At 41.8% G+C, this 23,710-nt stretch overlaps 2 protein-coding genes and 1 long non-coding RNA gene across 3 annotated transcripts in view; 2 read left to right on the top strand and 1 right to left on the bottom strand.

Moving 5' to 3' along the window:
• Positions 1-2,543: 2,543 nt before the first annotated feature.
• Positions 2,544-4,611, top strand: MAS1 (MAS1 proto-oncogene, G protein-coupled receptor). The gene has a single exon (XM_061470884.1). It carries the CDS (start codon positions 2,857-2,859, stop codon positions 3,844-3,846), a length of 990 nt encoding a protein of 329 aa, XP_061326868.1. The 5' UTR covers positions 2,544-2,856; the 3' UTR covers positions 3,847-4,611.
• Positions 4,612-12,202: 7,591 nt separating this feature from the next.
• LOC133278540 (uncharacterized) lies at positions 12,203-15,597 on the bottom strand. The gene is made up of 2 exons (XR_009746589.1): positions 14,085-15,597; positions 12,203-12,533 (listed from the first exon to the last, which is right to left on the bottom strand). It is a non-coding gene; the product is annotated as an uncharacterized LOC133278540 (long non-coding RNA).
• A 730-nt stretch (positions 15,598-16,327) lies between these two features.
• The window catches only part of IGF2R (insulin like growth factor 2 receptor), a 54,184-nt gene continuing 46,801 nt past the window's right edge, over positions 16,328-23,710 (top strand). Inside the window, exon 1 of the mRNA XM_061471435.1 lies at positions 16,328-16,487. Coding sequence (XP_061327419.1) covers positions 16,345-16,487 — 143 coding nt within the window. The 5' untranslated portion in view covers positions 16,328-16,344. The remainder of the gene's footprint in view (positions 16,488-23,710) is intronic.

Genomic DNA, 23,710 nt, shown 5'->3' with positions numbered 1-23,710 from the left:
GTAAAGTTACAACTTAAGCCAACAAAAAGCAATTAGAAGTTGTTTTATTTGACTTTGTTTCTTTCCTAACTTTATTCTGACCCTCCCTTTGGGGTCATTTATTTCTCACATTAGTTAGTAGTTTTTCCCATTTGGGGATTTGGTAGTTTTAGTGAAACATCTAGAGGAGAAGACCAAGAAAACTCTCTCCTTTTTTGGCTAAGAATGTTTGTTCTGCTAGTATCTGAATATAAAAACAACCTAATACTTGGGGCAAAAGCAGGGGACATCCTCAGGGGACTTTTCCAAGAGTTTATCTACTCCTAGGCCTGTTTGAACTTTTCAGGGGAGACAGTTTAAAAAGATATTTGGTTCACATTGCTGGGTTGTTTTGTTTTAGTAGAATAATCTCAAGGTACAGTTTTTACCAAGAGAAATGGATATATAAAACTAGCACAATGATGTGCCTGTTCTCTTTGCTCTGTGGTTTCTTTCTTTTTTTTCATTCTGTGAATTATTTTTCCTTCCTTCCCTTCATTCCTTATTCTTTTCTTTCTCACCTTTTATCTTTTTTTCTCTTTCTTTCTTCTCTTTCATTCTCCCTCTCCCTCTTTCTCACTTTGTTTTCTCATATTAAAAAATGTAAGATAAATTTATGCATCAACTTGTATTATTTTAGATGCCATGTGGTGGCACAGTTCTAAATTGAGATTTTTGTTTCCTTCAGATCTTATCATCAGAATCATCCCCAAATAGATTTCCTACTCACTTTGCATTTGTTTGCTTAAACTGTGTCTCTTGGTATTGTAGCAGCTCAAGACAACTTTCCACTTACTGCCATTCAGTTCCCACAAGAGTTAACTCCCAGGCTTTCAGCTAGATGATTTGCCAGTTACTGAGTGATGCCATTTGAAGCACAACCTCAGATGATGAGCCTGGGGCCCTTTATTTGGCATGCCTCAGACATCTGGAGCAATGGGAGAACTGCACACTTCTTTTTGAGTCATGGTCAGAGTCGCTATTTGCTCCTGCTCTTACCAAAGGCAAATGGTTGGAGAAGGTAAACTTCAGCTTCTTCAAGGAAGTTCTTCACCAGCTTCAGGGAAATCTGAACAGACCATGGATGAATCTGGAAGGCGAGGATTCATTCCATTCTCATCTCTGAATGCTCTCATGTGGGAATGACCTTAGTAAGTCCAGAACTTTTTCTTCTTTCTTTTACTCTTCAGAGAGAAATGCTCTATTTATACAATTATATGAATCAAGAATTTTCTTGGGTCTTTTCATACTCGAGTCTTTCCTTCATACTTGAGTCTTCTAATTATTTTATTCCTTTTGTATTAATTTTAACTCTCAAAATAGATAGCTTCTCCTCTCCTTCTCTCTTCAAAGCTTTACTACACTTCCAGCAGCACAGTGTTTGAGTACCTTCTCTCTGCAGTTTTTGCAGAACACTGCTTGTGAGAGGCTTGCCACTCATTCTGGTCACTACATTTACTTATTGCATTCATGCTCACTGCTCTACCACATTTCCCAGCTATGTTGTTTGCTCCCTCTGACTGTGTCTGAGACAGTGGCATGGTCAACATGCAGGTGGGATAATCAGTAATGTTTTAGTGCAGGTTTAAATGCCAGCAAGCCCTGAGGCTTCATAGGCTGTTTACTGAACGCTGTTTTTCAGACTGTGATATCTTGTCTTAAGGCCTCATGAAGGAATATTTATGACTGGGGTGAATGGCTCTGTTTAAATAATAACTGCAAAAGTTGCCCCAGTAAAACTTCTTTACCTTGCATTTGATGTTCTTAACTGTTCAAGGATATGGGTAAATTCTCATTATGGCGTTTAATGAACAAGGCTGCTTATATGGATGAATCAACCAAGTCAGCTTGATGACTGTCAACGGTTAGTCCCTGTTAACATCAGTAAAGCAGCAAGGGTCCTGAATGTGACTCTATCACCACAGGGGCAGTCAGGAACTTAACAGAGAAGGGAGCATGAAATATTCATATGAAAAACAACTGAAGCAACTGCTGCTAATTCTCTGTTATGTATTAAAAGGAGACATACAAAAGGATAACTCAGCAAAACAGCAGTTAAAACCATTACAACAATGGAAGGGAACCTGAGCAACTACTTCTCCTTGTGATGGATTGGATTTGTAATGCTTGCAGGATATTTGAAGTTGTGATAAGTATTCAGAGTGTGTAAACCTGGTTAAAGTATGTTATGCTGTGATAAATGTGGCATTTGCATTCCCTCCACCTCTGTACTAGGAGGGAATACAACGCTGAGTAACTGAGTATTACTTTTACTTAATTAAAACCCTTCCTGGAAAAATGATGTTGGTATCAATTTATTTTTTTTTAAACCAAAAAACTTATGAGGCAAATTCACTTGAAATACACATTAAACTTAAAATTCATATCATTAGCTTCAACGGGAGCTGAATAGACCTGTTTCGCAGCAATCCAGGCCTCTAAAAAGAACCACCAATGCTATCTGTGGCCGCTATATCACGAAAGGTTGCAATGCTGATGGACACACTGCTTGTCTGATTGCTCTTTAAGAGTATCTGTTTAGCTGCGGTTTAGCACTCATATGCTGAACCCCACTGAGAAGAAAGCTCAGGATTTCTCCTAGTATGATGGGCTTAGCAGTATTTAACATTGCCAAGAGTAGTTCCAACTGGGTTTCAGCTAGCATCAGTATATGAAAGCTGGTTTTCCGTTTGCTAAGGCTTTCAGATGTGACCAGAAATTGTGGGTCCACAAAACAGAAAGAAAAGGGGGAGGGTAGGAGCACAACAATGCTCACAGTATATTTTTATACATATTTACAGAAGGAAGATCTGTGCTATCCAAACTTGACCTTTCCTCATGGATGAGTCAAACATAACGTTTCATCCCAGCGAAGGCACAGAGAACATCTCAATGCACAGAAACATTTCTACACAGGAAAGGGTCTGGGAGATATTGACCCCACTTTGGGTAATTATGATCATCTCCTTCCTGGGTTTTTGTGAAAATGGAATTGTCCTCTGGTGCCTCTGCTTCCAGATCAAAAGAAACCCATTCACTGCGTACATCACACACCTGTCCATTGCTGATATCTCCTTACTGTTTTGTACCTTTGTTCTGTCAATTGAGTACATTGCTGGTTTTGGATTTGCGTATGGTTTTTACTATTACATAACCACCACACTATCTATTGTCTTCCTTCTTGGATACAATACTGGTCTCTATCTCCTGACAGCCATCAGTATTGAGAGGTGTCTGTCTATTGTTTACCCCATCTGGTACCGCTGCCACAGGTCACAGCACCAATCGGCAATTGTGTGTGCAATTCTGTGGACTCTCTCTTTTCTGATGACAGTAGCTGAATACCTAACATGCAAAGATGATTCAACAAAGGAACAATTTGACGATGGCAACCACTGCCAAGCACTGCTCATCTTCACATGGATCCTGACTTTCATGATCTTCATTCCTCTAATGATTCTGTCCAGCCTCATCTTAGTTATCAGGATTCATCGTAACTCCCTGAGACCTCATTCGTCAAAGCTCTACATCATCATTGTGGCCACAGTCATTGTCTTCCTCATCTTCGCCATGCCTATGAGGCTGTTGTATCTTCTGAATTACCATCACTGGTCGTCTTTGCTCAGCCAGCAGAACCACGTCACCATTGTTCTCTCCACCGTTAACAGTAGCATCAACCCCCTTGTCTACTTCTTCGTAGGAAGCAGCAAGAAGAAGAGGTTCAAGGAGAGCCTCAAAGTGGTTCTTAGTAGAGCACTTGCTGATGGGTTGCGGCCAAGAAGCCAGGAAGTTGGCATGAGTTTGGATATAGCTGAAACAATTTTCTAATGCTTAGGGGGGAAACTTTAGGGACAAATAATTGGATGTGGGAGGTTTAAAAAGCCACTGCAAAATTAAAAGTATTTTTCTTCCACAGAATGTAAAAAGCAGTGGTGAAATAGTACTGTTATCTTTGGTGGCTGAGCAATGGAAAAATATGGACTAGAATAAAGACAACTTCTATTTGTATTTTCTTAATTATTCAAACACATGCTACATCCTGATGTGACTATGTCAATCAAAGATACCACAGTGGAAAAGAGACAGGCCAACAGAGAATATATAAAAAGGACACAGAAATATGTTATAAATAGTATGACATTTATACAAGCACCAAGTACCCATAAATGCTATTGAAGTCATCAGGGCCTGTGTGTATCCACATTTTTGAAAGTCAAACCCACTAAACGCAGGATTCATGTTACATACTGGGATTGAGTTTTAATGGTTTCCAGGTTGTTTAAGTGCGCAAAAGAGCTGCTCCCTGGGGGAAACGGAGGAAGAAATCCACGTGTGGGAGTAAGTCCCCATATATACCCCAAACCATACGGCGCAGCTTTGGTCTATCAAGACCTTTAAGTATATATTAAATCATCAAGTTCCTCTGTGGTTAAGGGGCTACGCTGTGTAATCTCCAGCAACATCAGCATTTCTCTGGGTCCTTGGATAATTTGGTACCTTACGCACAGGACTAGCTGGAAACATAGGGATGTTGTCAACTCACAGAAGGCTTTTGCCTTACTTATGAAGGGTGGGGCTGGCTTATCCCCAAAATGTCAGGTTTATAGTTATTCAAGGAATCTATGAGAAAGTTAGTCCCAACACTTGCTGTACCAGGCACGCACTTAATATTTAGCTGTTCTCTGAGAATATGTATTCCCTGTGTGGTCTTTGTGTTTTGTAACAATCAGTGTTGGATAAACATTAAAAAAGAAAGGTGCCTCACAAAAGGCAGGACTGGGGCTACACCCCAGCCACACCAATCCAGCTGACTGCCTCCTTCAGCTGTATGCTAAGGTACTGGCGTAGGTGTTTTGTGGAGTTTAATTTTCAGGGCCACTTGCCCAACTATAGCCAAGCTGCAGAGTACAGAGGAAGACAATAGCAAGGAAGGGATTGGGCTGTGTCAGGTTTATGACACAGACAGAATACGGGAGGTCTGGGCAGTCAAAGAGCTGTGGCACTTTGAGATGTCTGGGAGATGCCTTTGCTTCTGGCCTCCATGGAGCTCCAAATTCAGCAGGAACTAAGACCTCTTGCCACAGGCAGAAGCAGCGTCTTCAGCTTCCCGCCAAGTTTCCACTGGCACACTTAATAGCTAACTGGGGAAAGAAAAATACAACCTTCCCCTCCTTTGTTGAAAGATTGCCAGTCCTGCAATAAGGAAGAGGTAGGTTAAGACTGAGGACTGGATGGGAATTCACATAGAGAAGAGATCTCAGAAGGATAAATACTCCTTCTATACATGTGCCTCTTTCTCTTTACATTAAAATGTTGCTGTGTAAATGCAGAAAAGACTCTGGAAAAGGAAGACGTTACCCTTCTGTCTTCTTAATTCCCTCACTCCATTGAAACCTTTATCTGTGACAGCCCTTCTCCTTGTCCCTGTTTTTGTCTTTGAAACTCCAGTCCCAGGCTAGTCACATCTACTCATGCAGGTGGTAGGTGAGCGCAGTCTGCTACTCTTAGGACAGTGATCTACTGTACTGTTTGAATTACAAATCGGCAGAGCAGCTCCCCAGGGCAGGATGCTGCAAGCAGGTCTGTGGACACCCTGGAAGCATTAGGCAGAATGATCGTGTGTGATGTCTACATACATGTGGCATCTGTGTACATGCACCTGCTGGGGACTGTGGGACTGTCAGGGAATTTGTCAACAGTAATACATACCATAAACTTTTAGGGTAGATGTAGCCCAGAAAAAAAAGAACACTCTTCTCTAAAGCCATTCCTTACCCTTACCTCAAGACCCTTTACAATAATGACATGGAGAACCAGAGAGGAACAAAGTTTCAGGGAGCATGTTCAAAACATGCTTCCACTCTAACCATGTGTGTAACCCAGTCCTTGCAAAGTGATTCAGGTGAGACAAGGCACATTGTTTATAGTGCTTAAACATACCCAGACTATTATGACAAGTTTGGGTTAAGGGTCACTATGCATGCAGCCAGGGCAGTAGATCTGAAGAGGCAGTAATATGCAGCAGGGCAATCTGGATGCACGCAAACTGAATAGGTGCTCTAGGACTTTTAGCTTCTTACCCCTTTTCCCCTGTGTCTGGCCATGCCCTGAAATGTTTCAGAATTTGGACAACTGTCCATAGATTAGTTCACAGAGCAGACAAACTTAACATTCAGCATGAGATGAACATCCAGAAGGATGAATAAGAATGAACAGCTAGCAGCTGAAAGAAATGATTAATGCTTCCCAGTCCACAGATAAAAATACGTATGTTCTTTCTTCTTTATAACAGCACCTGATGACTCTTCCCTGTAAAGACAAGCTGCAGTACATGGGGAACTGATAAGCACATTATTCCATGATTAAAAAAAAAGGAACAAAGGAAAATGTGACACTTCATTTGTTGCACAAAACCAATGTGATTCTCCAGCAGTCTGCATTTTTAAAAGTTGTCTGCATCTGTGGGAGAAAGTGAAATAACCCTGTGCAGATCAGGTGATGTTAATAAGTACTTCGCAGTGGTGCAGGACAGGAAAGCTTGTCTTGCAGATAAAGTACTAGCTAGAGAGTATTTGGTTAACTGTCAATGGGTTCTCTTCAACAGATATATCTAACCTACACTGGAGCCCATACAACAGTTCTTTAACAATGTTTCACAGCTTAATTAAATAGTTCCTGAAAATACCCTCCTTTAAGTTGTTTAGGGCTCCTACTCCTAGATCTTTTAATGTCCTTAATTCTTGTATTGGAAAAAACACAGTATGAACTATCTGCTCTGACCAGCCTGTCTGTGCCACTTGTGATTTAACAGATTTCTGTTGTACCTCCTAATAGCTGTTTTATCTTCAGCTTCTCTCTTTAAAAAAAAACCCAAAACTCCTCACTTTTAAGGAGTTCCTGTCTAGACATTATGTGCAATTGTCCACAAATTTGTTACTCCTGTACAAATCTGTATTACAGTAGCTACTGCTCAGCAGTGTTTTGACAGTGGCATTTTGAACCAGGTCCTATATGCTACCTAGTCAAGTCAGGGGATATCTTTTCTCCTCACCAGCCCCTGCGCCAGCTGCTCTGTGGGGAGTCATTGACTACCTGAAATAGTCACCTTGGCCACACACTTCAACATGACAGTCACTTTACCATGGGGCAGCCCCTGCCTCACATTACTGCCCTAGCCTCTGCCTGCACAGCCTCTCTGACCTCCCTCAGCACCTGTGCTTGGAAGTCAGTGATACAGAAAATATATTTTTCTTATTCCAACTGGAATTTTTGTCAATAGGTTTGAAATCTAGACTAACGTTCATTTTTTATAGTAGTTTTTTATCCTAAACTTTCTTTAATTTGTTGTAATTATTTCACCACTAACACCTTCTACTTATCTTTCCTCTATAGTTTGTTAGTATTTCATGGTCACCTTGAAGGATTGTCCTCAAGGGAATGGGAACTAGATTCTTACTTAGATTCTATCATTCTAACACTACTAAGCAAGAAGTGACACTAAGAAACTGATTTTGGTTTGTTTTTGTTTCTGTTTCTTTTAATTTTTTTTTTTTACAGCTGCTGTTATCTGGAATAGGAATAACGTTAAGTATTTATTGATCCCATTAAAAATTTGTGACAAATACGGGCCTTGACAATTGTGTATTATAGCAAGCAAATAGTAATTTGAACAATAAAAGTACTTTTATGTCTAAAGAGTCCACATACACATGTAAAACTTTTAACAGCTATGTGCAGAAGATAGAGTGAACACCCTGGTGTCACTGTTCTATCTCAGAAGATAAAAACATTTCCTTAAATGCATTGGAGGAAGGTGCTTTATGTTCTATGTTGTCTTTGGTCTATCTGAATTTATTTTTTGACTCAAAAGAGTGTCATATGTGTTTCAGATATAACTTTTTTATATTATTTATAGGAAAAAAAGTTCTCTTTATGGCAAATGAAGATTTTCAGATGAACACACACTCCAATCTCACTGAAGATACTCAATTGCATAATACAACAATATGTAATTATTTTGGTGAAAATAAATATATGCAAATAGAAATTTTTGTTTTGGTGGTTAATTTTGGTATTATTTTTTTCCCTGGGCTTGGCCTGGAAGGGACCATGACACCAGGGGACAGGCTGGGCCAGTCAGGCCAGTGTCAGAGCAACAAACAGCTGAGGTTCTCTATAAATATAGCTTTACTCACTAACTACATTATCAGATCTCTTTTGGTTCATTTATCTGTTGTATCTTTTTGAGCACAATATTGGCCCGTTTCTTAGCTGTCTTCAGTGTTGAGAAACTTTTCTCTCTCAAAGCATCATTCAGCCACTGTGTATGTCATCCCATGCTTTCTCCCTTGCTTAATCTCTGTAGCAGAAGACTTTAAGCCTTCAATACAACTGTTTTAAGTCCTTGGACACTCACAGCAAAATATATGCCATACATCTCTCATCTTTCAATCCATGACGAGTTTTCTACTGTGTACTCCACCCATACTTCACTCCAGCTTGATCCTTAGCATAAGATTTGTAAACTCTGCAGAGGCTGCATGCCTCCTACCCTGTTTACTCAGAGTCATTGCAGCCATTACTGTCTTCTCTTGGCCATGCTCATGAGATAGTGCACCTCATGTAGCACTAAGATAACAAAACACTGCCAAGAGGATTGATCAAGCTTTCAGTACTGCTGCCCACCATCAAACACAGGGTCAGTCTCCTCATTACTGCTTTGTGTGGAGCAGGAAGAAGAAAAGATGCAGAAATCCCTCCAAGTAGTTTTACCAAAGGCTTAAAATATGAGTTAGTGCTAGCACATCAGAAAGCATCAGCTCCAATAGTACCTGTTTCAGAGCTCATGCTGTGATGCTTGAATGCACATTAGAACACTTTGAAGGTGAAAGTTAAGGCAAATAACATACAGAGAAAACTATTTTCCCTATTGTGTGGCATCAACCTTCCATCCTATTTTGGGAGAGAACATACCTGGTATTTCCTAGTATTACTCTACTTCAGCTGCTAAGGAAATGACCATCTCAAAATATCAATATTAATCACTAGTATATTTTCCACCATGGTTTTTATTCACTTCAGTAAAGCTGAACTGTAAGATTTTTCTTCCCTGTGATAACACTTATTCTATCTCTAAATTTCATGTCAGTAAATAAGATACTGCCAGAAAACTCTTCAAGACAGTTGTCATTTCATGTCAATCTGACCCATATTTCTTAGCACATTCACAGTCATATTTACTTGTGTTCTCTTCATTTAACTCAGGTTCTGACTGAAAAAAAGGGTAAGGAAAATCTGGAATTATTTCCACTGACTCAAGTTCATATATTACAGATTCAAAACAATGTAGTTTGGTGATCTCTTTCTTGTCTGATGATCTACATGTGCAATCTATTACTATAATATAATGTGAATCTTTAACTGAACCATTTACACAATATTGCTATTTGGCATTAATCTTGTAATGGCTTAACTGGGCCTTCATATACCTATACACTGCTATAGATATTTATTTTTCTCTACCCTGTCTCCTTCAGCAACTTGTGAATATAAACCACACAGGGACATGTGGTATCTATTATTAAAAAACCCAAATGCTACTTTTCTGCTAAATGATTTTATATGTAAGTAACTTTATCTTTTATTCTTCTACTTCAGATATCTTAAAATGTTTTACAGACAAATGTAATGGAAATAAAATGCTTATCTAGAAGATTTTTAATATCAGCCTAAACATATTTATGAATTTGGCTATGAAAATAAATGTTTATACATGAAGAGAATACATAAATTATAGCAAGACGAGGTGATAGAAGAATCAACTGAATAAAGTATACCATACATTTTAGTCCTCTACAAATAGCACATTATGCAAGAAATATCTTGCATTGCTTCTTTCCCACGACAGGAATATGAAGAAAGAAAATTTAGGTTGAGCCTTGCTGCTTTAAATAAAACTGATTTGGTATGAAGTTTTTTAATTTTCAGGTGTGATGCTGTAGAAGGCATTTTCATTTTGGTGTCCTTCAGTTAGAAGTGAAAGAAGTCACACTACACAGAGCCAGGAAAAATGAAGCAGAATAGGCATTTATCAGGTACCTCGAGACAAGCAAGATTGAAGAGAGGACAACTTATAGCCATACAGAGAACTAATGAATTAGTCAAAATAACTACTGAATTAGAAAAAGTTGCTTATTGTCTCAGCATAAAAATACTACTTGTTAGAGCAGTAAGTCTTCCAGATTTAAGAAGTCTCATTTATTCACTTCAACTCCACAAGAGATACCTGCAGGTTTTTGCCATGGCGAGTCGTCTTTACATATCTTGTATTAGCTTGTACTTTCCACAGTAGAGGAACCACAACTGTTTTCAGCTACTGCAGGTGAGGGAGCAGGAGGCCATCTTTTTCCATTATCGAATTCTTCTGTGCTGAGCTACAACTTACATTTAGATAATCATGTTATAGATGAGGTCCCAGATGCAGGAAAAAGAAACACGTCACCTCCAGAACTTAAAAAGTGATTGGAAAAGTGGAATTACTGGAGCATAAAACATGATAGATTATCATACTTGGAAAGAGAGGGTGATATTGTTGGAGTACATGGGTAATATCAACAGGTAACAGCCTGGGAGATTGCTGACAAATATAAAGCAGGAGGAGAAGAGAGGGAACTGTCAGAAAATAATTCTGAAATAACAAATACATGTGGAAATATTTTCATTTCCAAAGCCTGCCTTATAAAGGGGGGCTGTGTTTGCTACCATCATACTTACATCTGCTTGTCTGACAGAATGCTCACTGCAAACACAGTGAGGTCAGCAAGAGCAGGTTCATGTTGCATGCCATCCCAGTATTGGCATAACACACAGAACCAAAGGATGATGGCTAGCTCAAAGATGGCTGTCAACAAAGAAACCACAGAGCCAAAAGCTCCTGCGAGAAGAACAGACTGAAGTGTGAAGACTGACACTGAAATAAAAGAGCCCAGGACTCAGTAACAAGGTTTGAAACACTGAAGAGTCTTTCACTCTAGATTTACTGGTAAGGTGCTTTGAGGTTAAATCATTTGTGGTAAATTTCTAGTAGGTCCTTCAAATGAAACAAGATTAGCAGGGAAGTCAGATCATATTCCTCCCACATAAAAAAGTGCTACTGAAAATTCATTGACTAACAATGAAATACCATTGGTTTGCTCTGGTGATTTGTATTTTGAGTTCTTGTTTTACTTGGTGTATGTCCACCGTAACCTTGGTCCTAGCTGGTGAATTAGATCTTCCATCATTATAAAATACCAAGTTCTGACTCAACCACAGTCAAAAGCTGTGAAAACTGAAAAAAAAAGGATGTGAAAAACTAGAAAACTAGACCAAAGATGTGAAAACAGATGAGGGAATACTGAAAAGCTGCTATAAGCTTACTCAGGCAATGATTTAAGAATGGCCTTGTCTAGGGCCGTGTTCTAATCTTCCACAGTACAGAGCAGTGCCCTTTTCAGCACATACACTGAGTACAGCCTCTAAGAACTTTCCCAACAAGACAAAGACTTCAGATAAAGTCAATGTGTTTAGATAAAGCTGATATTCTTTTACAGTTTCATTGAATGATATCAGCTAGATTAGGAAATGTCATTAATTGTCTAACTGCATTGGGAAGCCTAAACATAAGTCTACCAAACAAGGCCATCAGACACTGTTTTCCTCAAAAGTCTTATTTTACATTGTTATGAAGCAGGATAACTCATAATAACAAATCAGGAGATAACTCTTATCAAGGGCTTGCTTGTGAAAAGTGCTAGAAAGAAAGAGGGAAGAGCAGAAGCAGAACAGAAAAGGAAGGAAAAGGAGTCGAAAGACTTAAGGGAAATGGCAAGAGACTGAATGAGCAGCAAAAAGAAAGAGGAACATTCAGAAATAATGGCAATGGGTGTAAGATTGAGAAGACGAAAGTTTAGGTGCAGCGAGCAAAGAAAAGGAAAAGAAGAGAGAACCACCCGGTGAGCAGTGCCTCTGCGCTTTCTGAAGAACAGTACAGATCCATGGAGCAGTCTTATGAAATTTTCATAAAGCATGAAACCAATTATTTTATTATAGCATAGTTTACAGACAGCTGGAAATAAACTGTCCAAACCTCCCTGGAGAAAGAATTTTCCACAATCAAATATAAAACTAACTCTGTATTCTGAAAGCATTTTTATTCCTATTTACTGAAAACACAGAGATTAGATATGAGTGTTAAAGGGAATTGAGACAGAAACAGTAGAAACGAGCTGCCACTCAGCCAGCCTGTACTGCAGAAGCTGATTCTGGCCACATGAAACAAGACTGTGGATCAGAAGAACCATGAACTGATGTGACATTTGACACCTGGCAACCTGCAAGGAAGAATCCTGGAGGACCTATGTATTCACCACTTATGTATGATATCCTGCCTGTGAAAATCATCCATAGCTTGGAAATTTCAGCATGAATCTGAGGTAGACTGGGATTCAATGAAACGTCATTGAGCTGAGCCTCTCCTGAGAAAAAGGAAAAGGTAAGATTATGAGATTACATTTCAGGATATGTTAATGGTATCCTGTTAGCCAAGATGCCGGTAACATTAAGCACAGGTGGTAAATATTTCAATTATTACTTATAAATGATACTCAGAATAAAACACTTCTGCCTATTTGCAAAACACAGCTTAGGATACAAAAATGACTGACACATAGCTTATGCATGTAGTTAGCTTTAAACATGGGAGAAACATTGAGAAACAATGAGTCCCCCAGATTATAAAAGTTAAGGAAAATATATAGGAAATGGAACCAGTTGGAGGCCTGGACTCTGAATGCACAGGATTGGAATCAGAAAACTATGTTATAACTTTATTTTAAAATTATATTTATTTTAAAAGTATATATATATGTACTTATATTGTATATTTCAGTATTTCTGCATTTCCATGGCTATCCTTGCTGTGTTGCAACTCTGAGTCATTGTTAGGTTGATGCATTTGTGTATTAGTACTGCAGAGGAAAGCAGAATTTCTTTTCTAACCAGAATTTTTGAACTTGATGGTTTATTTTCTTTCTTTCTTGTGGGGTAGCTGTTCACATACTTTTCTCTACATGCAAAGAAACTGCTCTGAAGCCTCTGTGCCTTGTGCAAACATAAGGCCTATGAATACATAACAGTATGTAGAATGAAGAATGTAACATGTATCAACTCCTTCATTCTTTTGTCAGTAAACAACTTTGAATTGGCCCTTACCAGATAACTGAAACTAACTGCTTCCACTGCTAGGCCCTGACACTACAGATCTTCACATGCATTCTTAATGTTACCAAGGTGAGCAGTCACATTCACATTGTCTTCAGTGGAGTCACTCACATGCTTGAAAGTACACAAGGGTAATTTCAGGAATAAAGCTCTACTTGCAGGAACACGGACAGCTAGTGAGATCAGAAGCTACAGTATGCCTGCCTGCACTGCTGTCTGCAGTGAATTTCTGGGTCCATACATTTTTAATGGAATTTGGTAAGCAGAGTCAGAATTTACTACTAAGTTTTATGTATCTGCACCGCTCTGGCTAGAGTGAGTGGTGGGGGTACAGCCAGCAGAACAGCAAATTTTAGGAAACATAATCACAGCAATAATAGACTCGGTATTCATTTTGTCTACTGCTTTTGTTTTCTTTTGAGCCTTTGAGCTCCTGTCATCAAGCTGGTCTTTACAGTCCGGAGTTTGATAAGCAGACAACAGGGATTCTCAGGTAATCAGATTAAGGAAACACTGAAGGATAAAACAGAAGTGGAAGAGCTGGCAGTAATCCATTATATGCTAATGGAAAACTGCCAAGGGTAACAGCAGTTACGCAGTCCTTTTCATTAAATTTTTCTTTCTTAGGTTCTGAGAAAAGATAAATTGATTACTGTTTCATGTCACAACACTCTTTCCAGCATAAAGACTGAAGGTCATCCTCTCCATCAGCTGAGGACATGGCTATTGGGCTAGGCTGTGGTAACTTTAAAAGCTAAGTTGCTATGGCTTCAAAGGCCAACACATGCAGTCCATTTCTTCTTTACCTGTCTCCTCTTCCTCCTCTGCCCCTGTACCAGGATTCATCTCTTCACTAAGCTGCTACAGCTGCTGAGCCAGAGGAAAACTATTCCTTCTTTTTCAGTAGGTGATTTTTTCCTGTTGGACTAGTGAGCTGAATTTTGTTGAGTGGCTTTACACAAGCACTAGCACCTCTTATGAAGGCAGACAGGCAGCAGAGAGTGGGGGCCGAGGCTGTGCTTGGTGGTGGGCAGGATTGGTTTGACTTTAGCCGTAATTTCTGGCTTCTCTGGTCGGGTGAAATTTCACAGCAGCTAAAGCTGATCTTACCCGGGAACTCCTCCCCTGCAGCACCATTGATGCCTTCCTCTTTCCCTCCCTGAGCTGGTGTAGGTGTTTATGCAGCTATGCAGTGAGCCAAGTACATCAGGCAACTGGTAGAGCTCAAAACCTACACAGAACAATCAACATAGTATGTTAGCTTTCAGCCAGATCAGCACCTTTAACCAGCAAACTGCCCTGCTGCAGAAGGACTGGTGCTACTGAAAAGAGGGGATGCTGAATATGTAATGGAGAGAAAAGGACATGATTATAGCAGCCTGGAACCAGGCTAAACTGCCACAGAGGCCAATCTTCAGTGCTGTCGTACTGCTTTGGATGACCAGGAATGGGGCAAGAAAAATAAACTACTTCAGCTGTGGGCCTTTGTGTTTCTTTGTGTGATTGACTTTCGGAAAGCATTTGTAACTAGTGAAGAATTTCTTCACACAAATAAGACAGCTGTCTGTTTAATGGGTGCAATTTTTATTTTCTTTCACTCTCCCCACCTTTATGCCTCTTCCCACTCCCAAAGGTCCTTTTCTTCTTAAATGCTGTTTCATAAAAAATAAATGCTAAGTCTCTCTTTTGAATATTAAACACTCCAGTAAAAATTTGATAAACCCTGGAAATAATCTATTATACAAGCTCTGGGACATCTGGCTCTTCTTGGCAGTTTATAAGGCAGAGGTGATAGGTTAGTATCTGTTCCACTTCCCTCTGATGAGGTTGCTGTCTTGTGCAAGCCCTCCCTTCTGCCCACTGTTTGAAATGGGGGATAATTTCCACACCATGGCAGCTTCCCCACTGTAGTAGTAACTCTTGCAGCCATGTAACCGACAACATCGCTGTCACTGCCTCCTCAGTTACCATCTCTAATGGGTTTAGTTTTCTGGTCTCAGGGTGGCTGATTTAAAGCTCCCTTCCAGCCCTAACCATTCTGTGATTCTATCGTTCACAGCACATTTTGAGTAACTTATTTAAAACCCCATTTAACCTTTTCCGAGCACTTTGTCTCCTATGTGAGCACTCACAGCACATTTCACAAGGTGAGCCTCTGCACACTTAATACCCCACACAAAAGCCAGCCAGCAGCCAGCACAGCACCGGGCTGTGAGTCTCCCACCTGATGCCACACTGCCCAGCAAGTAGTCTGCCCCTTTCCAGGCCGATGCTCCAGAGTAAGTACCATAGAATCATAGAACCAACTGGGCTGGATGAGACTTTGAAGATCAAGTCCAACTATTGCCCCAGGACTGCCAACTCCACCACTAAAGCATGTCATTTAGGTTCTCATCTACAGAGTTTTTGAACACTCTCAGGGACAGTAATTCCACCTCCTCCCTGGGCAGCCTGTTCCAAGGCCTGACCACCCGTGTGGTGAAATTGTTCCTAATATCCAATTTAAACCTCCCCTGGCGCAGCTGGAAGCCATTACCTCTTGTCCTATCACTTGTAACTTAGAAGAAACCAGCCACTTCCTCACTTCATACTTCTTTCAGGTAGTGTTTTGCAAGGCTGCCCACGTGGCAGCGGGTCAGCCCCCCAGACCACACCACACCAGATGAGACCACACCAGGGGGCGCGGAGGAAAGGCCTCCCTCCCGTTTCCTGTGAGCAGGGAGCACAGGGAGGCCGTAGAGGTGGCTGGTGGCCATTATACCCCGGCCCTGACTGACACTGAGGGGCCGCACCACAGCGCCTGAGGCCGCGCCACCGTCGCGCCCAGCACGTGCAGGCCGGGGTGCCTGTGTGCCTGAGGGGGTATTACGACAGAAGGCTGCGCCCACTCCGCCGCCAACAGAGGAGGTATATCATGTGAATGCCGCGCCCGCACATGACGGCGGTCACGTGACCGTAGAGTAGGCGGGCGGCGGGGTGTCACATGACGTCCCTCTGGTCGGCGGCACCGCCTGACGTCCCGGGGCAGCCGCGTCGGCTCGGCTCGGCCCGGCCCGGTCTGCGCCCATGGCACTCGCTGCCCCCCGCACGGCGCTGCCGCGGTCCCGCGCCGCCCCGCTCCTCCTCGGCCTTCTGATGCTGTCCCTGCGGCCGGGGGGAGGCGGCGGGGCCGCCGCGGCCCTGAACGAAACATACCGGGAGCTGTGCAGGTGGGCAGCTAGAAGCGGCCGGTGGGGCGGGAAGGGACAGGCGGCAGCCGAAGGGGCCTTCCCGCGGGGGAGGGTTAGAACCGGCGGGGTGAGAGGCGAGGGGGCTCTTCCGGTGCCCGTGCTCGCTCCCTCTCTCCCTGGGACGGCGTGTGAGCGAGCGGGGTGTGCGGGAGATCAGCCCGGGGCGGGCCCGGTCCCCGGGGCCGCCTGAGCAGGGCTTTTGGTCGCCCGTTCCTGTGAGGGTCAGGCCGGGAGGCGTTGAGGGAAGCTCCGCAGTGCATGTGCCCAGGCTGGAGACCAAGGTTAGCGAAGGTGCATGAGCCTCATCAGGGTGGGCGGGTGGGCTGAGGATGTCCCTGTGGGGGGACCTCACTGTGGGAGCATCCACAGGTACAGGAGGTCTGAGGGTGAGAAGGTCAGCAGTCTGGTCTAGTGTGAGGTGTCCCTGCCCACTGCCGGGGGTTGGAACTCGGTAATCTTTAAGGCCTCTTCCAACCCAAACCATTTTATAAGAATTGCTGTGTTCAAGTCACCTGTGGGCAGGAGGGCTGGGTTATGCCACTGTATTCATTCTAATGTGAAATAACCCAAAGTGGCTTGGCTGGGGTGTCACTTGACAGTCATCTTCTTACTAAGGGTATGGCCAAATGTCATTATTTATGGGTGTGTTAAGAAAACTTTGAGAAATGAGGACTGCTATATTGAAGTGGCACTGTTCTTTATGTTTTGGCATGTTCCTGCTCTGAATGCAGCCATGAATCTAGTCTGGCCAACAGTATCTTACTAGTCTTTGTTTCTTCATTATTTAGCTAGACTATGCAGTGGGACTTCCAGAAGCACATTATCTCAGTCAACAGCTAGCACTAAGGCTGGGTCACTGGAGGCAATGGGCTCTCCTTCTGCAATCAGGTGTGATACTGTTAAATTATTAAAAGGACAAAGTAGATTTGCTTGCAAGATTAATCCAAGGGGGTGGCAGAAAGTGGTTTTGTCAGATGACCACCTAATTGTAGGATCTAGACAGAAGTAAGGAGCTGTTGTGTGGCTTCTGGAGGGAATTTTAACTCCTCTGACTCTAATGATTATATAAAACCAAAACACCCTACCCTAAATGTCTTGATTATCAAGTGGTTCCTATTTTGAGAATAGCATTGTGTTCTGTCAATGTCTGTCTTGGTTTTGTTGCATGTCTGCAACTGGAGGAATATTTGGTAGTGCCACTGAGAGACATGTAGTCTCTTTTTTGAATGCTAATTAATTAAGCTAGTTTCTTTTTGCTACAGGCAAGAGAAAAATTTTGAAACAGTAGCATAATTGGCAGCTTTTCTTTTAAGATGCAGTGTTTCAAAAGCATGCACTTGCTGTCATGCCATGGTGAGAAAAACTACTTTGAAAGGCTTATGCCTAGTAATCTGGAATGGGTAGAGGAAAAATAAGAACTTGCAGACTGACAGGTGGGAGGACCCCATGGAAATTGGTGGTGAAGTGTCATCTCAGGCACAGTTACTGAGAAGGAAAGTTACTGAGTGAAGGATGATGCAGTCAGGTCATGCAAATGCTTATACTATTGGCTGATGTCTGAGCCAAAAGGTACAATGTGGGTGTTCAGGACAAGTCCCTGACCAACCTATTTCTACTGCCTTAAGGTTTTGATTGATTTTACAAGGGTTAAGAAAACAGCATCCTGACTTTAGTGTGGCATAGTAGGGCTGGTGAAGCTGCAGCAGCTTCTGTCTGGTGTGTGAATGTCAAAAGGTGGGAAAGGAAGGGAAATGTGGAGGACTAGAAGAAACACTGACTCTCCTTTAAGTAAGAATAGAGTGATACTCAGGTTAGAAAATTGTTTTGCAGGAAGAAAGGTGTCAAAAAACTGTGCAAGAGCTGAGGCATAGGGCTACTTAAACTTGAGTTAGTAGTTTCATTGCTTGTTTGTGTAGTCTTACTGCTGGTATGCTTGGACACTCTGGAGAAAGAAGAAAAGCTCTAATTTTCTGAAACTTTGTCAAATGTCATGGTTTGCAGTGACTGGTTTCAACATGCTTTCTCCTTTGCTCTTGTGTGCTCTGACAGCTGACTGCTGTCGTGTGACTTGCAATTGGAATTCACTTTGTGTCTTCTGTGTAAAGGTGTCTCTGGGGTTGCTGCAGTATGATCACCTGGGAAAGAATACAGGGAACTGGTTGGATATAGGAAGGCACTAGCCGGTTTGGTCTCTCCCTGTTTTTCCTTCTTCCCCTTACATCTTTCATGTGACAACACAGGAGAAAGGAATTCTGAAGTTAAAGTTAACTTTGTGATCTGTTCTTTAAATTTGTTACTTTAAATGCAAAATAAAGCGTGACAGTTTGGGTTCACCTTCCATGTAATAATTTCAGGAAATGTTTCCAGTGTGATGGTAGAGCAGCAAATGCAAACTGTCTCCTCTGGCTGCTGTTTTGCCTAATCTGATCTATCCTGGATGTAAGACCATTTGATGACAGGTAATGTTTTTGCCCCCTTGCAAGGACAGGAGTTGGTGCATAACTTGTATAACTTTTAGACTTCTGAGTGGAAGGGAAATTCCTTAAAGTGGTGTACATCACAGGATTGCTGTTATGCAGAATTCCTAATTTTGGGCTGTAAGTCAAATCTACTTACCACTTAATGCTGTAGTTTTTCATAACTCAACTCCTACAATTGACTGTATATAAAGTTGACTAACTTTTCAGCCTTTGTCATGAAACCACAAGTGTGCTCATGTGTGCTGAAAGGGAACCCTGAGTTTAGCGTTCAGCTTAGTCTCAGTGAAGAAACGTGTGCTGAATACAGAGAGGTGACCCTTAGGTGAACTTGCTCAGCTCTATTAAGCGCTTTCACATATTTAAGTGGGAGATGTCATAAATAAGTCATTACTGGACCTATTTGCATATGTGCATGATTGCTTCACATGCCTGGGAAGCTGCCATTATAATGGTTTGAATATGATTTCTCAGCACATGAGCTTCCTGTAGCTTTTGTGTGCTTGAACTTCAAACTGCTATCACTTTCTTAAGCATTCTGTAAAATGATGTAGTAGATGTGGTTTAGAGTGTAGCATGAAAGACCAAATGTATTTCTGTTAGAGAAGAACAGCTTGTGGTGTAACTGTAAGGCTGTTACACGTTATGCATATGAAAGAAAACTTGCCTGAAGACAAGCAGTTTGTGTGATGGTTGGAGAAGGTGACAGGTGAGATAGAACAGAGCTAAGCATGAGTAGGGATGTGTTAAAAAGTTCCTGAAGCACAGCAACAGCTGTGTACCTTCTGCCATTCAAGCTCTTATTTTCTATAAGGAGAACTTGCTTTGACATAGAAGTTTATTTTCTGTACCTATTTGTGATAAAATGTTAGCCACATCTAATAGTGATTTCTGTGGCAAGTAGTGGATCTGAGCTGGTAGCTTTAAATTTGAAGCGGTCATCCTGGAAAGTGTTTCTGAGCTTGTCTACCTGAGATCATGCTGGTTGAACCTGCTCATAAAGAGCTTTAGAATCTAGTTTAATCTCTGTAGTGTTCTGATAGCTGAGGAGCTGCTGGGCACAAATTGTGTGGGTACAACATTGCATATGGATGCGCTTTCCAGCTCTGGATTTAGGTTGCCTTGTCTCTGTCACTTTGACTGTGTAAAACCCCTTCAGCAAGCCAGTGGCTTCAGTGCATTTCCCCAGAAAGCAAACGCGTGTTTCTCTGTAAACACACTTCACAGCTGTTTGGAGCAGGGTGTGCTCTTCTTCCTAGCAGTCATCCCTTGGGTAAGAGTTTGAGAATCAAGAACTTGAACATGAGAATAATAGCAGTAGTCTTTCTGGTGCTCTGTTACATTTGAAGAGGTTTGCTAGTGCTCAGACCTCAAAGTGGCTCTTGCGTGGGGGCGCATGTACTGAGACATCCGTTAGACATCTGCATCTTGTCTGGGTTCTGTGTCTGAACTACTGATTTGCAAAGCAAATTAGCCTTACCTTTCCCTTTCTGATGTTGCTTTGTCCATGAGTTGCTGCTTTGCTGTTTCAAAAAAAAAAAAAAAAAGGCAAGTACCTCTTGATCTTACAACTTGCAACTGAAAATTAATTTAATCTTCTTTTTCATGCCTTAGTGTCTTAAAAACAAAGCTAGGTGTCTGGAAAGGCTGACATGCAGGCAAGGTTATTCCCAGTAACTTGTTTGGACCTTAATTGCACAACTGCTTTGGACAGTGGCCTGGGTTGGCACTGCCTCCAGGTCGGGATCCTCCCTTGCTGCTTGGCGCATGGCCAGAAACCCCTGTGAACCAGAGCAGGCCCTGGGCAGGCTCAGTCCTCTCTCCACACCCGAGCACAGGCACCTGTTTTTGCTGAGTTAATTTTGAGAGATGGAAGTTCCTGCATCCAGCTTGTTTTGGGTGCTGGGGCCAACAACATGCAGGGGAGGAGAGCATGCCCTTGGAGGGATGAAGACGGGGTGTGTTTCAGGCCTCCTGGCTGTGGCACAGTCCGCAGTTGGGCTTATCTGGAAACTGGCATCATGTGGTTTCAGCAAAAGCAACTTCTTGCCAGTTTTAATCAAGGCAGATGCTGTGTTTGAGCCCGAGTGAACTGCAGCAGAAATGGTTGCTTGAATGGTGTTAGCTGCAAGACAGCAGCTGTATTGAGCCCCCTGGATAGAGGGTGCATCACCCCCTACCCTATGACCAAGGCTGTTGCTTTTTAAAACTGTTGGTATAACAGCTCCCTAAATTAGCTCAGCTGCATTGAATCCAGGGTACCTTAAGCCCTTCAAAGAAGGTAACTTCAGCTGGCTGCGGTGAGGGGGTCATTACATGAGGCATCACCACTGGTGGATATTAGTGCAGAGAAGCTGGAGGAAGCCAGTCCATGTGGCTAAGCCATGGTCAGGATGGAAGATGTGATTGCCAACAGATTGTTTCCATTGCGGGATGCAGTGGAGAGGTCAGTTTGCATCTTACTGGAAAGTAGAGCACATGTGACTTAAAACTATTCAGAAGCACTGATTTAATGCCAGGAGTCTTAATTGGAAGAGAAATAATTCTTGCTTTACTGTGAAAATGTATTTTGCATCTCTCTGATGAGGATGGTCAGCTGCCTAGGCTACATCCAGCCTACTGTTACTCCCAATGAATAAATCCTGCCCTGCTCCTCCCACCTGTTTAGAAAACAAAACAAAAAGTCCCTTGAACTTCCTTGAAAGTAATACTACCCTGAAACTGCATTTAAATCTTCATTTTTCTGTGCCACTGAATTTATGGTTTGGAAAATGATTAAATCTAGGATTTCTTACTTTGTTTTGAAGGACTTCTCAGCCTTCCCTGTCCAGGAGCTTGTGAAAGGTTAACGGGAAGGGATGACTTCAGTGGCTGCTTTGCTTCTGTTCTCTAAGCTGCTAGTCTTGTTTGTCTTTTGCTTTTGACATGTGAGTGAATTGACTTCCAAGATGTTGATTCCTCTGTTTCATAACTGGGAAAACAAACCACTTAATCTCTTACAGAGTGATAATTCTGTTGTGTGAAGGGTTTACATTCTCTTTCAGTTCATGAGCAGAATTTAACTTGCAAGTTCACTAAAAAAAAATTAAAAATTACAAAACCATACTGAAGAACACTCTAGCTTGATCAAAAATTTTGTGCCTTAATACTGGTATATGTTACCTTTTTGTTGTCTTCCAAAACCAGTCAAAAAAATGCTGGAGCCTTTGGGATTTTTTCAGTGCAGTGCTGAATTTCTGGGGCTTCATTGTGAAGAAACTGTATTTTGATTGAAATGCATTTTCTCCTGGAGGTAAAAAACTGGCTTTAGTCTTAATTCCTTGCAGTTTTCAGAGCCCTTGAAGGTAGTCGGGTGATTCTAACTACTTCTGTGTGTTGTCAAGATTTCTTCCATGGCTGACCTTCAGTTATTCTGTACCGTAACTTAATTATCGTCCTGCATCAGGATTATCTTTGTCCACTTCAGAAATGCAAGAAACTAGCTTGGAGAATTGTACTACTTGGAAAATTTTACGATTGTAAAATGTCAACTTTACCTACTTTAGGAGGAAAGAATAATGGCAAGTATGTGTCTAGGATTGAGATACAGTCCTTAAATCTGATTAAGTGTAATTTTATTGGTGTTTTGGGTGTGATTCAGTACCTTGTAAATTACTTTTCTGAGCCTTATGTTATTGTATTTGAGCCTTATATTATTATACTTTAGCCTTTATATCCCAATATAATTAGGATATAAAGATTTTACTTTTTTCAGTTTGCAGAGAGAACTCTTTTGTAGTTGTCCTTAACTTGTTCCAGCCAGTAGCAGACTGCAGTTAATACCTGCTGTAGTAAAGGGAAGCCAAGAACCCTGTACTCAGTAATTAAGTGGAAAAGTATGTGGTATCTTACTGCTGGCTCTTTGATTAGGGGTGGGGTGCATTGGATTTGAGACAAGTTCTTGGGGGATTAAAAATCTAGAGTAAAGTAGCTGGATTGCTCTTGCCCCTTCCTCACTCAAGGACTGGGTTTCAAAGTGGAACAAGAATGGGTTCTTCTCCTGGGGGGATGTGGGATATGATAATGTTAAGAGGTGCAACACCTGTGAGCTAGACTTTAAGGCAAACAAACCTTACGGGTGAAGCTTCTGGTCAGCTTCTAATTTCTTGGTATCTGAGAGGGGGAAGTTGAGCTCCCTTGCTGGATTCAGTACTAATCTGCAGATTAAGACAGATACTTCTGGGGGTCAGATACATGCATTAAACCCAGTGTGAGTTGTAAATAATTGGAATACACGGTAAGTCACTGTGCTGTCCTCAGTTTTTGATTGTGATGACTCTGTTAAATCCTACTGAAGTTTTCCCTTGGAATATAGGGGAAGCTGGGGAATCTCTTATGTTGCAAAAATCAGTAGTGTCTGGAGGATGCAGGCTGCAGCTCAGCTGCATGCTGAGAAGGGATGTAGCTGACAGTAAATGCTTATTGAGCTGTGCCTTTTTAACAGAGCTTGGCTGGAGCACTGTGCTGTCTAAACTCCTGACTCCAAACTAGCTGACCTGGTCCTGCCTCGAAACTGAGTGTTGCTGTGTCATGCAGCTGACCACATCTCACTGCAGTCATAGTGCCTGTTAGGAGGGAAATGAATCGTTGCTCTACCTCTGAACTACATTACATGTATTTTTTTTCTTCCATTACTCTGATTTATTCCCCACTGTATTTAACCAAAGCTTCATGTTCATTTAGCAG

Source organism: Pezoporus flaviventris, unplaced genomic scaffold (assembly GCF_033815535.1).
Source record: "Pezoporus flaviventris isolate CSIRO_AGI_PZ_B2104156 unplaced genomic scaffold, CSIRO_AGI_Pfla_v1 ptg000066l, whole genome shotgun sequence".
In the NCBI taxonomy this organism is placed as follows: Eukaryota; Metazoa; Chordata; class Aves; order Psittaciformes; family Psittacidae; genus Pezoporus; species Pezoporus flaviventris.
Note: the sequence above shows the minus strand (reverse complement) of the source record. Positions and strands in the feature narration are given on the sequence as shown.

Excerpts from the sequence above, each read along its gene's own strand:
- MAS1 (XM_061470884.1), top strand. The coding sequence starts at position 2,857 with ATGGATGAGTCAAACATAACGTTTCATCCCAGCGAAGGCACAGAGAAC.